This window comes from Phoxinus phoxinus (genome assembly GCF_949152265.1).
Source record: "Phoxinus phoxinus genome assembly, chromosome: 19".
In the NCBI taxonomy this organism is placed as follows: domain Eukaryota; kingdom Metazoa; phylum Chordata; class Actinopteri; order Cypriniformes; family Leuciscidae; genus Phoxinus; species Phoxinus phoxinus.
The window spans coordinates 7,137,388-7,152,974 of record NC_136894.1 but is presented as its reverse complement, the minus strand read 5'-3'; the positions used below and the strand labels follow the sequence as shown (position 1 = coordinate 7,152,974).

At 38.7% G+C, this 15,587-nt stretch overlaps 1 protein-coding gene across 1 annotated transcript in view; it reads right to left on the bottom strand.

The window, feature by feature from the left end:
- Positions 1-281: 281 nt before the first annotated feature.
- Positions 282-15,587, bottom strand: part of csmd2 (CUB and Sushi multiple domains 2) — a 256,709-nt gene continuing 241,403 nt past the window's right edge. The window contains exons 59-71 of the mRNA XM_079589756.1: positions 13,948-14,127; positions 13,638-13,811; positions 13,270-13,443; positions 12,876-12,949; positions 12,673-12,784; positions 12,276-12,455; positions 11,339-11,404; positions 11,023-11,184; positions 9,477-9,589; positions 8,296-8,383; positions 6,498-6,630; positions 6,215-6,392; positions 282-4,380 (exon numbers count right to left, since the gene is read on the bottom strand). Coding sequence (XP_079445882.1) covers positions 6,233-6,392; positions 6,498-6,630; positions 8,296-8,383; positions 9,477-9,589; positions 11,023-11,184; positions 11,339-11,404; positions 12,276-12,455; positions 12,673-12,784; positions 12,876-12,949; positions 13,270-13,443; positions 13,638-13,811; positions 13,948-14,127 — 1,616 coding nt within the window. The 3' untranslated portion in view covers positions 282-4,380; positions 6,215-6,232. The remainder of the gene's footprint in view (positions 4,381-6,214; positions 6,393-6,497; positions 6,631-8,295; positions 8,384-9,476; positions 9,590-11,022; positions 11,185-11,338; positions 11,405-12,275; positions 12,456-12,672; positions 12,785-12,875; positions 12,950-13,269; positions 13,444-13,637; positions 13,812-13,947; positions 14,128-15,587) is intronic.

Below are 15,587 nucleotides of genomic sequence, written 5' to 3'. Positions count from 1 at the left end.
GGATGTTACAAAAACATTGGAATTGGACGTGCCTTGATGTCTTCCTTCCTCCATTTGTTCCTGTGTAATATAGTTATTAATTACAGAACAGCTATTCTAAGGTTTTACCAAAATAACTAGTCATACTTTGCCAGGTTGGGTTAAATATGCACAGTGGACAAATAAATATTTGAAACATCTGTTCGGCCAAAGCTTCATTATCCTGCATTCAAGTTACAAACCTGCCACACAACAAAGAAACTACCAGGCACAGGTGTTTTCTTTCTTTTTTTATTCCAAAAAACTTCAAAATAGGTTTTTAAGTTCAAGAAAGTAGAATAAGCTGAAACACAATGCAAAGCATCATATACAGACAGATAAAATACATTTTATATATTGCAGACAAGCCATGTTGGGTATTACATATTTACAATATGTAAACTTCTATATACAATCGTTTTTACATTTACAAAAAAACCTTTGTCTCTATTTTGTCTTTGTATATATATATTTTATATATATATTTTTATAATCCCCACTAGCATTTGTACTACAATAATGAAAAACATTTACAGATCTGTCAATACACTTTCTCTTTTTTTTTATATTACAAATTTATTTCCATAAAAATATATCTCTGTACAAAAAAAGGTTTCTATTCATTAGTTCTCCTTTCAGTGTCTCTGTCTGGATATCCGCAACGGACCGCTCTAATAAGGTCCTTGAAAGTTTGAAAGTATGTTCAAAAAAATCCTTTTGGTCAAGTACGCAACTCAAGACTGACTGTATTCCTTTAGGCTTTGGATAGCCAGAGCAGAGCAGTCCTTTAAAAGTCCTTCAAGGCTGGGCTCGTACCTCTTACCTACTGGAGAGAAACGCATGGATGTGGTTCTCAAAACGAGAATAAAAGGACGAAAAGAAGCTGGAAAAGTGCATACCAAGATATTTTCACATCGACCTCCACACAAAACTGATTTGTTCATCCTGCAGTATAACATTTTTCATATACTTCGTCAATATAAGCTGCAGTGTGCAATTTAAATATACCGATATGCAGTCTTTTAGGGGTGCCACTTTTCTGATATGTTGTTAAGGGACATTTCATGAGTTATGTAGTTTGTTGGATGTTCACAATATGTATAGCAGATATAACATAGACATTTCCAGAAGTAAACATACAATCAGTGCAATCCCGATTTTGTCTACATCCGAACCTCTCGCCTTTGAAAGACACTGAAAAAGGACAAATATGTTTTCTGACACTACGAGGTGGTCTTGACATTACAACAGGACGACAATTAAGATAATCATTGCTTCGTGTAACTTGTAGCACGCAAGATAAAAAAAACAAGCTCACTTTCACGTCATGCTAACAAAACTTTGATGAAAAGGGCTCATCACAATTATGTATTTGTAAATAATTCGAGATGCTGGTCTCCATTTTAGTGTATGTATGTGTGATTCAGTCGGGGCTGAGAATAATAAAGTAAAATATATGGATGGCCGCCAGGCACAGTTCGTCACATGAAGACGTAAGCACCAGTTTTGGGTTGATAAAAGCGGTGTGACACTGATAACACATCAGCGCTGTGAAGGGAGCACGTCTGTTTCAGTGATCATGCAATGACGACGCTACAGACTGGAACACTGACTGGAACATGAGTACTTCAGCTATTTCACTGTTACCTTTGCTAAATGTCATGAATAATGCCGTAAATGCTGTAATGCTTTTGATTTCTCTCTATACATGTATGTGAAATAGGCTGATGCCTTTGACTTTGGCAAAGCAGCACCATAGGTTTTGCAATAGATTTGCAAAATGAATAATAATAATATTCACAATACAAGGACAAAGATAAGAGTGTTTACTTGCTCCCTTAAAGTGCAGGTTCTAACCTAAGGAATTATGCGAAGATGTAAATTAATTTGAAAGTTTTAGGGTGCTGGTCTTTATTTTTTGTATTTGTTTGATTCTTAAGCTAAGAATAACAAAGACTCGACTAAAGAGAGAAGCAGCGTCTTTGAAATTCTCCCCTAGCAACTGGCAGCTCTTGACCAGTGTGCAATAACAAAAATGGAGCAATAAGAAGAGATTAGATACACCACATTTAGCGTTACCAAGGCACTGTTACGAGAAACAGATGGACAAGTGTGAAACACAGTCTGCCTGGATACTTCAACAACAGTATGGGTTCAAATACACATATAAAGATGAACAATGAAGTAGAGGAGATGACTTTGAAGCCCTTGTGCCTTGATTTGTGTGTGTGTGTGTGTTAAGTGCAATTTTGTAGCATTTTAAAAGGAGCTATTTCTAATGTCAGAATTATAAATCTGGCAGCATTGCTATTGTTGTAGGTTTGCTGAGGCATAAAAATGCAAATCTGCAGCAAAAGGATGTCTGATATGTGGCAAATGCTTTAAGATGACGTCTACACTGATAAAGCAATTCAAAATGAAATTCTCTTAAAAAAAGAACAGCCGTTCGACAGTCTTGTAAATATAAAGTGAATGTCAATAGGTTGAAGATAATGTACCTGCTAAACTCCTGGCCCATAAAATCCCAAGGGAAATACAATCTTTGCTTTTTCGATCAACTTACAATTGAAACAATCTCTGGGTAATATCACATTAACACAACGATGATAGGCTACCGATTTCAAAAGTAATAAACCTGTAAAAGCAATTATATCAGAGATTGATTTCAGAAGCTGAACAGTACAGCACATAAACTGGAGGAATTTAAATGCCCAGTGGAAAGTAAATGCCGGCATCAGGTAACAGAGGCCATAAGACAAGAAAATCGAACCGAATGATGCAAAAAACAAGCAGCGACAATAATATTCAATAACTGAATTACAAATCTCAATAACACCGGCCTGTTAAAGGATGCTGCACCCACCTACTCTGACAACAAAGTATAAGTTATTCGGTATGCAGATCTATCCCAAACCATTTGTACACTTCCCAAGCTGTTGCTCATCTTCAAACCTTCCCATCAAGTTATTGGGGCAAATGCATGCAAATAAACAACCAGCATTGGATTAGTATTTTAAGGAGTGATTTCTAAGCTCCTTTTGCTTATCGTAAAGTGTGGTGTGGGCATGGATGACATGGAGGAATATGCAGGGAAACAGATTATGACACAAAGCTACAGAGATTAAAGATTTTCACGCTTATTTGGTGTTGGCTCCTTTTGACTAAATCCGTCATCCTTATCCTTGACTTCAGAACTTGAGGACTGAAAGCAGACCCTCCCTTGGTTATGAAAGACATGTTTCAAGTTATATTTATCTCCGTACTTCAAGTCTTCAAGGGCTGTGTTGCTTTTTTAATCTATGTATGAAAATCATTTGATCAATGACATTCAATGACATCAGAAGCCCACCACCTAAAATCTGCCTGACATGAGGAATATCTATAAACGCTAGTGGATGGTTCATCGACAAATCCCAGCCCATAGACCAAGAACATCCATCCCAGAACATCCAAATCCACTGCTTGGTAATATAGAGGAAATCCAACCCTCCAATGTGGGCTGCTTTTCTTCTGTCAATGTGGGAAAAAGAAAATAACAGCCGATAATGGCCGTGAAGTCAGCTCCACAAAGCCCCTGAACACATAAACACGTGCACCGTGTCTTTTCATGTTCTCCGCTGGGCTGCTCGGAGGGTTGGACTGTCCATTCTCAGTCAGGATCATGATAAGATGGTGCGAGAACACTTGTTCCTTCAAGCCGGAATGAGAAAAGAGGTGCTACAGCTAGAATCCATGTCTTCTAATAAGCCTCTGAATCTCATTCCTCTTCAAGTCGAGGCGTAACATGCTCAGGGAACTGATGTGTCAGAGAGAGTGTCCTCAGTGTAGTCTGCACTTGTTTGTGATTTTAGATTGAGGTGTATATGGGATAAAATAAGCCAAAACACACTCCATAGAAAACAACTCAAGGTAAAAAAGTTAAACAAAGCTTCTCCAGCAACATGCTTCTCTTGACTTCCTGTTCACACGAAGACTTCCTCTACCTTAAGAGTAAGAATGGGCGGGCTTCGTTTGACCGAACAATGTACCCCTTGTCTTTTTTTGGCAAGCGACGACTGTGAGCTTCACATGTGTCCCTTCGCGCTGCCACAGTCAAACAGGACGTTCCCTCAGAAGGAAAAAAGAGGAGACAGCAGTAGAGTGGAGGAACAGAGTTTTAGCTAGCAAACACTGACGTGGTTCTTTATCAGTGCATCTCTGTTGATGATTTTTTACAGCATTGTTATCAAGGTTTATCACTTTTTGTCACATTGGACTTGGTTTACAAATGAAAAAAAAAAAAATCCTCCTCTTTAGTCCATCCGTGCGGCCCATTCGTAACTATGAGGATAGTTGTGTGGAGAGGGAAAGACTATATCCAGCCTGTGAAAAGAGGAAAGAGAATGGAGAAGGAATTAAGAGTAGAGAAGACACATTTTTCTGCAGTGTTGGAGAAACTGCTTCGAAACTTCTCAAGAGACATAGTTAAACAACTGTCAAATTTACTATAGCTACAGTACAAGTTACTAAAAAAAAAGTAGCTAACTATGTTGAAGCAGCTGAATCACAACTCCCAATGACAGTGCTTTTGATTATTTGCTCGGCTTAAACAGGTTTGTGCAAAAAACTAAACAAAACACTGTGCTATTTATGTTTCAAAAGTAGCCCATTAAAGGAAAAGCTATTTTAAAAACAGCCGAGGTACAATTAGGATACCGAAAAACGTAGTTAATAGCAATGCTACTTTTGCCAACACTGCTTTTCAGACAGAATGGATAAGAAAAGAAGTGAAAATAAGAAAAAATTGAGAAAGAGGAGTGCTCAACACAACTGTATCAGATTAACAATATCATAACACTGCAAAAGAAAGGTACATTTTTAACTTAATTCATAAAAGTAATAAAAAAAATCCTCAAAAAATCTTCAGACTGTTTCAGGTTCAAATCAGCAGAAGAGACTTGAATAACATGGGATACAGGGGGGAAACAAAATACAAATCCTGCCCAAATTCATAGTCTGCGGCTTAGATTAGGTGCTCATATATATATATATATATATATATATATATATATATATATATATATATATATATATATATATATATATATATATATATACACACACACACACACACAACTTTGAAAAGGGTACAACAGCTGATATGAATAAATTAAAATTCAATATTTCTCTATCCTTATCCCCTTGCCTCAGCAGTTTGTTTTCCATTTTGACTGAGGGCAAAACCAGGCCGATAAAGTCAGTTTCAGAAGTACAATTTCTCCAGTTTTAATTTCCCCACTCCCCACTCAACATTCAAACAAACTATATGCTGAAAAGGCAGTTTGGGTATAATAGCAGAAATATACAGCAAATGATGCCACTAAATCATTCCAAAGCAACTATGTGAGGATATATTGCTTTTCTCCCTTTCCCAGAGGTCTATGTCCTCATTCGGCTTATTACATCGCAAGATTTTATATGCGCTCGGCAATGACCTTTTCATCTCTGATGCCATGCTAGTTTGTACAGTAGTCTAATGAAGCACGTTAGATGTGGATGCAGAATGCTAAGGTCACAGTATGACTCTGAAATCTAGAAAAATGTCTAACAAGTTCTAGAAAGAAAAAAAACAAAACCATTACCAGCTCATAATTCACAAATGGCTTGTTTCCACCGAGCGGTACGGTACGGTACACAATTATTTTAGATTCCACTGTCAAAAGTTGTGAATGGTACCAAAATGCCGAACCGTACCGTACCAGTTTTTCGGTACCCTTCCGTTGGGGAACCTAGCACAGTGGTACGGTACCTAAAGGGTGGAGCTAGACTCACTGCAGAACGTTGATTGGTTGACAGAGAACTTGTGCGTGCTACAAGGGGAACGACAACATTTTTAAACAATGTCGGTGCGCAGCATAATGCAAAGGCTGTACCAAAATGCATTTCTGAGGCAAACTGAAACATAGTTATTAGCTAACATATTTGGCTACAATGTCATAGCTAGTATGTGCCTGAAGCAACAACAAAAAAAGGCTTCTCATGTAATTTTACAAAATTCCGGTTAAAGTTACCGCACAATTACGGTTTTATCCGAATACAGATACAAATCATTTTGAGATTATTACAGATACAGGCTTTGCAGCACAACCCCAGTCGTAACAAATCAATAAAAATCAGGCAGATCACTGAGAATGAATCTTTCTGGGTGAAAACTCACCTTTGACTAGAGCGGTCGCTATACTGCTGTGCACACTGTGCTGACCGTGAACTCTGTCTCATTGGCCATGATGTCAGTGGGCTGGATATTCCGGTCATACATAGGGTTTTCGAAAGTCGCCCTTCCGTTGGTGTTCTCATGGCCCGCATAACCATTGAAGGGTACTTTGGGCCTTTTTCTGAAAGTAGGCAAGACATATTAACAAATATTCTGGAGGAGTGATTTATAATACATACACATATATATTTACAATGAATGATACATCTTCCGTGAACTGTTTTACCTGTGTTTGTAGAGATACAGAGCGAAGCCTGCTATAATCATGGCAATAAAAGGCACTAAAATGGCTGCTGCCACTGAACTGCTATTGGAGGCAAAGTTATAGCCTGGATTCTCCCCATTTGGATCAAGGCCTTCTGTAAAATAACATACGAAGGAACCATTTACGAAATAACAATAACTAACCACAAGTGAAAAGTTCAGTCAAAGTGTGTTCAAATTGATTTTAAAACCATGTAACAAATAAGAAATTAATACATGGAAAGTGGCAACTTCATATCCCACTGTGTTGTACAACTCAACTAGGGCACGTGTTTTTGGGAGATGTCAAACAACATTATTTGACAATGCTTTTTTTAAATTACAGATATCAAGACATGGCAAAGATGAAGTCATTCTGAAATCACTTTTCAATTTCGACCACAGAGCTTTCCTAAACAACAAGAGAGTGTCAGTGCACCTGTTCATCAGACAATGCCAAGAAGCTTCCCAATAACATCAAGGCTGCAAGTGGGTGATTCAATTAACTAACTCAATAGAGCCAGCTCATCAAAACAACATAAAATGATGGAATATGGGTGCGCACACACACACATGCTCTTTCCACTACAGCCCCTCTTATTAATAAATCTTCTGTTTGCTCAATCTGTCAGACGATGTTGGGATAGGAGTCTATACAGCTGTCGTTTATAAATGAAGGCGCACCTTTTTCATCACAGCAGGGTTTGACAGACCGTTCATGGTTTGGCCTCCACAAGCTGTACACAAGATACTTAGACTGACTCTAGTTTTCCTTTCTCTCTTTCTAAACTGTATGCTAATAATACATGATAGCTGTTGTGCGCAACATTGGCAGTTTATATAATTTTTAAACATATCATTGATAAATAATTATAGAGGAAACAACGCAGACTTGACATTTTAATGGCTTAAAAGCTGAAGTGTGTATTGTATTCAATATTGAAACACTTTGCCAGCTAAAAAAAGCAGAGACAACTATTTGCAAATAATTGATGGTCTGATTTTTTTTTTGAGTATTGCAACCATCCGACACAGAAAAACCCTTGAAAGGCTTCAATACCTAATATTTTTTTGCAAAAATATATGTATTTTATAGAACTCGAAACTCTAGAACTCGAGGGGTAACCATTGTAATACCTGATCAGAGAATGTAGAATAAGCCACTTGCATAGGGTATAAGGTGAGCTAGCATGGAATGCTATACTATGGCTACACTAAGCTAGTACACTGAACAGTTACAGCCAATGGACACACTTCGGTGTCCTAGGTGTACTTAATTCAACAGGAAAACCGAATTGTTCATGAAAGTGGATATGTTAGATCTGTCAGTGAGGAGAGTGCTTGGGAACCCTGCTTGGGAACCCTGTTTGAAAACAGTCACTATTTTCGCTATTCTGTTTGGTACTGCTATTGGCACAGTCATGACACACTTTCAGTTAAATATTCCATCTTTTTGCTACGAAAAAACAAACAAACAGTATTTCTGTCATGGTCAGACTTAAAGGTATAAGCTCACCCCAAAATTTAAATTCTGTCATCAATTACTCACGTCATTCCGAACCCCTTCTGTTAATCCTCGAAACACAAATGAAGATATATTTATGAAGCTTGATTTCTGATCCTTCCATTCGAAAGTTCATTTGTGCTTCGAAGACAAACACAAATCTCATAGGTGTGGAACAACATAAGACGGGGTAATTGATTTTTGGGTGAAACAAATCCTTTAAAAAAACATGTTTTAACAAATGAAGTATTCAATCCTATTAGACAAGCACACATACCCAGCCTCTGAAGTCCAAACTGGCCGAAGCCTTTTCCTCGAACAAAGCCTTGGTATACAAATGAATCAGACAAAGGCATGCACGACACCTGTGGAGAAAAACACAAAACAGTAAGTGTAAAGAATTTTCAAAAATGAGCCACTGAAAGGTAAATGTGTCACTCATGTGAAAGACTACTTATGTTTGACATTTACTTTCCCCATCATTCCTCACTGAGGCATACAACGTGTACATATGCGAATACAAACAGACAGGCACATATAAAACGAGCCTTCTCATTTATCCTCTACCTCTTGTGCTCTTTCTCTCTTACATGAACACACACACAGGAGCCACACACTCATGGCCCACACTTTTAATTACACTCTCCCAGGTGCTTGTCCCGTGTGCATTGGAGGGGGTAGAGACGTCTGGCCCTGATTACCCAGCAATGATTTAACTGACGTTTTAATTAAAAGAAAAACTTTGTCGGTGCTCTCCTATCCCCAGGAGAGAGAGAGAGAGAGAGAGAGAGAGCGAGAGAGAGCGAGAGAGAGCGAGAGAGAGAGCGAGAGAGAGAGAGAGAGAGAGAGAGAGAGAGAGAGAGAGAGAGAGAGAGAGAGAGAGTGAGTGTGTGTGGTTGAGGGTTTCAGTAGTTACAAGCAGCCCAAGGTCTGGCCCTTGACAAGAGCCCTTACATCGGCCTGTGAGTATTGAAGTACTCTTTTCACACTCTCAGGTTGCAGTAAATGTACAGAAACCTCCACCTTTCAAAGTGAGACCACGACGTTCTGAAGACTACATCTGCATGAAGTCATACCGTAAGGTAGAAAGGACTTGCATCAACATAAAAGCAAAGCTGTTGAAATCAATTGCAAGATGCTTCTCTTTCCCAGTAACCAGTCTACTTAAGAATAAGTCAATTGGATGGCTGGGTCAAGTTAAATCACACCTACGTGGCTTAAATATTTTATCTGCGGTTGCTTAATATCTTCAAAGCAAACAATCTATTTGAATCTAATCCATTACAACGTGGAGAATCTGTATAATCATCACGATGATTATTATTTCCACGTTTCACACTGCAGGGAGTCTCTATTTCAACATATCAGGATAATTATTTTCTGGATGTACTGCAAACAAGGGCTTCCTGTGACAACTGCAGTGGAGATCAGAGGAAACAGAAAGAGGAATTTACATACATGTCCGTCAAGTGCCCAGTTGTCAATTTTGAACTTGTTGACGAAGATCTCCACAGGACCGCGGATCTGATACACCTGCAGCAACAACTGGGCTTCTTCTTTCTTATAGGTACCTGCAGGAATGGAGAGGATGTGTATGTGAATGAGACTGGTAAAATGTTGGTGCACAATAAGTATTAATGAGTGTCATGAGATTGTTATAGCGATACAAATATTTAAAAAATGGAAAACATAATTGTCAGGTTTTTGTACTTTTTGTATTGGTTTTATGTTTTTTGCATGTGTGTGTAGTGTACTAGAGGTTGCGCACAGAGTAGTCGACACTTTAAGCATGATGTCGACTAATCACTGATCATGGCCTATAGAGGGCGCAACAGAATAAGAAATCATTGAAATACACATATAAGCTCTGTTTCAAACAGTTAAAATGACAAATAAATACATACTCTGAGAGCGCTCCACAAATTTTTTTTGATTATACCATGTGGATGCTCAAAATTGATTGGGTGAATGCATGTTTTAAATATCTTACTATACAAGCAAGTTAACTGTAGTCCTAAACTAAAGTGCTGCTGCTTTGTAACGCAGATCACGTGCAGATCGCGCGCACACCAAAATATTAAGTAGCGCAGAAATGTATTGTCAACACTACTCTGTGATTTATCAACAAAATAGCTTAGAAACTGAAAAGTTCAAGCATTTCTCTTAGTAACTAAAATCCACAGCTTCACTATTAGTAAAGAGACGCTGCCAACATGCAATCACTCTCTCACTAATGCATTCATATAAATGTAATCTTCACTGTGCTACTTTATCTGTATCTGATTTAGAACGAGCAGAAATCTGTGAGAAATACAACACCTCAAAGACAAAAGAACTGATAAAAATATACTTATGTAGAAGCAATAGCATTGTGTGCAGCGCTGTGTCATATGCCATAGCTGTGCACAAGACAACCCGCGTTTGTGTCTCAGCTCGATGTTCAGGTTATTTGTTCATTAATGACATCATCAGCGAATAATGGACGTCGACTTGACTTTGATCACATAAATGCTGACTTAAAAAAAATCTGAAGTCGTTCAACCTCTAGTGTGAACACATTCTTATTTCAAAATTATAATTTTTTAAATAAACTTTAAAGCTAGATTTTGATATCATGAATTATTTTTGATTAGTTGGAGCATATGTCCTTTTACAACCCGAACTAAACTTTCTTTGTCATAAAATTGTTCAATTATTTGGTATTTTAGGAAATGTATGACCCCTGTGATACACAGTTCTGAGGGTCTGTAGAGGTCCTCGCTATGATATAATTTCCTATTTAATGTTTTTTTTTTTTTTTTTTTTTTTGTTCCATGGAAGAAAAAAAAAGAAGGCTTGGAATAAGTATACAGAATTTTTTTGGCTGAACTTTTCCTTTTAAGAGAACACAAAACACAGTGCTGGGGGCAGTACAAGCCAGAAAATTGTCATTACCTTGCTACCGAAGCGTCACAAATGAGTGCTTGGTAAAATGTGTTGTGAGGTTAAAATAAAAAACACTCACCAGCCAGATTGAGCTGTACTCCGCTGTGGTCCATGAGAGTGCCATTGACCCGATTGCTGAACGGTTCAAAAGCAGTTATGCTAAGCATTGCTGGCTGCTTCTTCCCTAGATATTCGTACGAACCCCTCCAAAGAGAGTTCTTAGCAAAAACCCCACTTGGCACTGAGATAGAGGCACAGAATAAAAGAACAGATCGAAAGAAACAGAGACAAGAATTATTATACATTCAAGTGACTAAAATATTTTAGGGGGATTTATAATTAACTTGCCCTCCATTGAAAGATTATTTAAATTTATGATAGACAGTGAAACTTACCGGGTAGCTTTGTGTTGGGCGGCTCTTGCACGGTTCCTACAGTTTTTCCACTTGGTCTGTTATCAGCTATGGGATAAGTCATATATGGTGTTAGAGGAAGTGGAAGAATACAGCAGACAGGACCAGTCAATACATGTGATTTGGTTTGTTTATAATATATATGCATAGTCAGGATGTACACGATGCACCCTATACCATTCAGACAGAACATTTTCTATTATTTGAAATCTCACTTAATATGTCTGAATACCCAGTGAAGTCTACTTCGCAGGACATTATAAGATGACTGGACACAGACAGTGGGGAAAAACAGCTTTATTAGATGTCAGACTATGTTGCCTCTCTGGTCTCCCACAGGTGCTGTTAATATCCTTCCACTGCAAAAGGCCAGAACCTTGCTTTTATAGCTTTGTTATAAAAGATTTCAGCAACTCTTAGAGTGCGATCCATTTCAGCCTTAACTTGAGACTAATACCATCTTCCTTTAGCAGAGTAAAAAGCAAATTGATAATCTTATATTTCTGCTCTACGCTCACAGTAAATACTGTATGGGCCCTGTTTATCTGAGGATGTTTTAAAGCAGTCTGGGCTGTCCAAAACCAAATCAATGCAATCCATTGGGCTAATCAGAGCTCTACTAATATGAACTTTCACCAATAACATGATGAATTGAGCACAACGATCACGCCAGTTGTGGAGATGAAACAGATGCACGTGGCCATTTGTCAACATTTGTGGAGAAGAAAAATCACAAAGTGGTTGAATACGGTAAATCATTAAATCTATGAATCAAGCAGATGGGCTACACTAAAACACGCAAGTGGTACGAACATGCTCAAAGGCAATTGATCACTTTCTTGACATTTTTAATAGAAACGGGAACAAATATTTTGGCTTGTGGGCTCAAGCATGTATTTGCAAAGCATTTTGTACATACGTGCACACAACGGAGGCTTCCCTGTCCAGCTGCCATCAGCCCTGCAGGTGCGGTGTTCAGATCCTCCAGCCAAGTAGAATCCAGGCTGACAGGTGTAGAGGAGCGTATAACCCAGAGATGGCAGCTCTATGGCACCAACATCCGCCTGAGCGGGGAGCTCCGGCTGATTACAGTGATGAGCTGAGGAGAGAAAAATCTTACTTTGTGGAGGGTGTATTGTGGAAAAACAAAAATAAAAAACAATTGTACAAAATCGCTTGAAATCAGGAAAGGTTGCTCTACTTTATTCATCACTACAGATAATTCTATAATTATTTTAATACATTTAAAAAAAGTGCAAACAAAAAGTATAGTAACAGAAAATTCAGGCTAATATTTTTGCGATATTGTGGCTAACCGATGCACTCAGGCTGCATGCCACTCCAGGTGAGGTTGGGCAAACATGTCCGAGAGATGGAACCCAGAAGAAGGTGGCCCTTTCTGCAGCTGTAGAATACTGAACTACCAATCTGTTGAAACAATCACACAAATAGTCAAAAAATTATAAATGACTAAGTTCCAGATGTATGGAAAAAAGCCCTCATCTGATGTGATTAGCACCTGGTAGCCTTGAGAGTTGTTCTGGTTGCCAAAGAGAGGAGTGCCAGGATCTACACAGCTGGTGTGACTGGGATCTGTAAAAAAAGTGAATTAGAAGTAATTCACAGTATGGTGCCAGTATAGTGTATATCGACTCAATCTAGTACATATATCAGACATGCAGGTATATATGAGATGAGGTATATATGATATATGAGATTAATATACTATTCAAATCAAAACAAAAATGTTTCACGGCTTCCACAAAAATATTAAGCAACACATTTTTCAACATTGATAAGAAATGTTTCTTGAGCACCAAATTAGCATATTATAATGATCTCTGAAGGATCATGTGACACTGAAGTAATGGCTGCTTTTTTGAAATGTGAAGAAAGAATACATCAGTTCTGACCTATGCAAGAAGGTTGGGTTCCACTCCAGGTTCCATCATACTGGCAGTATTGCCGAGCAGAGCCAACCAGAATCAAAGGCGGGTAACATGAGAATGAAACAGAGGACAGGTATGTGAACCCTCTGTCTTCCCGCTTGCCTTGGGCTGGTATCCCTGGATCTCCACAAAATACAGCTGTAGGGAAAGATAATTTCATTGAGGAAAACACTATACTATAAGGTATTAACAATTTTACACAAAACCTAAATCTACAATGTAGAAACACCCAGTTAAAACTTTGTACGTGGATCTAAATGCTTATGAAAGGACAAACATTTCTGGCAAAAGCCAAATTATATTTTCAGTATTTCAGAAAAATTCACACTTACGAAAACATTGAGGCCGTTCACCACTCCAGTTTCCCGTGCCCTGGCAGGTAAGGATGGTGGGAAGGGAAAGCTGGTAACCCTGATTACAGTTATAACTAATGCTGGACCCCCATTGGAAATCTGTCCCCACCACCTGCCCATTCGGGATGCTGGGAGGTGCCCCACACACAATGGCTGTGAGAAGAAAGAGACAATCAGTCATCTTTATCTAGTCAACTAAATAAAATAAAAAATAATACATAAAATAACAGTCAACAGAACGGTTTTGGAGTACACATGAAGCTTTAGTTCATAAGCGGTGGGCTTGAACCTTTGCAAACGGGCCTGGTGCCATTCCATGTGCGGTCCTTGGTGCAGATGAGCGTGGAGGCACGATCGGCATCCATAGTGAAACCCGGTGAACACTGGAAGCTCACACTGTGGCCGTACGTGAAGTCGCTGCCCAGTCTGATACCATTTGCTGGCACTCCAGGATCTCCACAGTTAATGACTGGAAGTGGACAGAGAGAGTAAAGCAAAAGTCAAAAGAAGGCTGAAAGCCATTTGTGGTGCGATTAGAGGAAGTTCATGGCTGAATTGAGGTGTGTGCCAAAAATTTGGATGATTTGGAACCATTTTATAATTAGCCGTTTCATTGAAACAGATAACAAATTTAGGCAAAAACATTTTCATATTAAAAGGGTCATAAACTGGAAGCAACAAGATTTTTTATCACTCTAAGTGGTGCCTTTAAATTAATGAACTGTTTTAGGCACCAGCTTTGGGAGGCTCTTTCCTCTAGTCACTTCCTGTAGTCTGAGGCCAATGGCACCTGCTCTGTGCCAAAGACACCAATGTGTCTGGAGCTGTAATGTTTGCACGTGACCTCCATTAGCTCAGAGTCTGAACAGTGAGCATTGTGTTTTTATGAGCATGGCAAGTCACTCGGGTGGCTGCCAAGATGGGAGACAGGGCTAGTCTCTATCTCTCCAACACAGGGCTGCTATGTAGACGTCCCAGATCAGCTTGTGTCCAGGGCAGGGATAATGGAGAACACTGTCCCTCATTATTAAGTCCTGAACCACAATGCATTGAAAAGCTTCACGCGAACAAAACCAATTCAACTCCAGCCTCTGGATTCCTCAAGAGCACAGTCACTGAGAGCTGTACTATTCAGAGCAGTTTAGCCTAAGAACATCTCAAGAATAAAACCATGCCTTTCTAAAGCCACTTAAAGACCCTATGAAAAGACACAATGAACATAGTTGACTTATCCCGCATTCCATTCAACTTGGAAAGTGGGAATTTCCAACTACTCATAAAATTGCAAAAGAAAGCCACTTGAATTCAGGCTTCCGACATGGAAACTTTCCAATTCGACAATCCACAACTTTGATTCGCTGAGATGGTGCTTGACCATTCTGAACATAGCATCACTCAGGGAGATGTACACAGACAACGACAAACTTTAAGCAAATAAAAGGCATGATTGAGAAAGTTCTTACATGGAATGACAATAAGACTTGTTTAGGAAATGTTTGCTAGGAGCCAGTCTCTATTGATAACTGCAAAGCTAATGGTAATATTTAAGTTAGCCTTCGGTTACCAAGCTAAGATCTTAGACATATACTAGCCTAGTATAGTGCTAAATGCTTTTAAAAAAGCTCTTGATTAGACAGAACAAAGATCCAGATAACATGCTACGTTTTTAATCAGGCATTGAGGAAGAGGGATAAGATGTGCACCATGAATTTATAATTGATCATGCTAATTTTTTTTGGGCCGATTGTCAATAGCATAACGATGTACAGTATGAAGCACAGCTCAACCAGAACTCACTTTCAAACCAAGCAGCATTATTTGTCTTAATGTGGCGAATCTGCATGACCAACTTGAACTAGTTGCATGGGGAAATTTTTCTCCTTCACACAACATTTTCAATCATGTGGATTCTTACAGAAATGCTTGAAT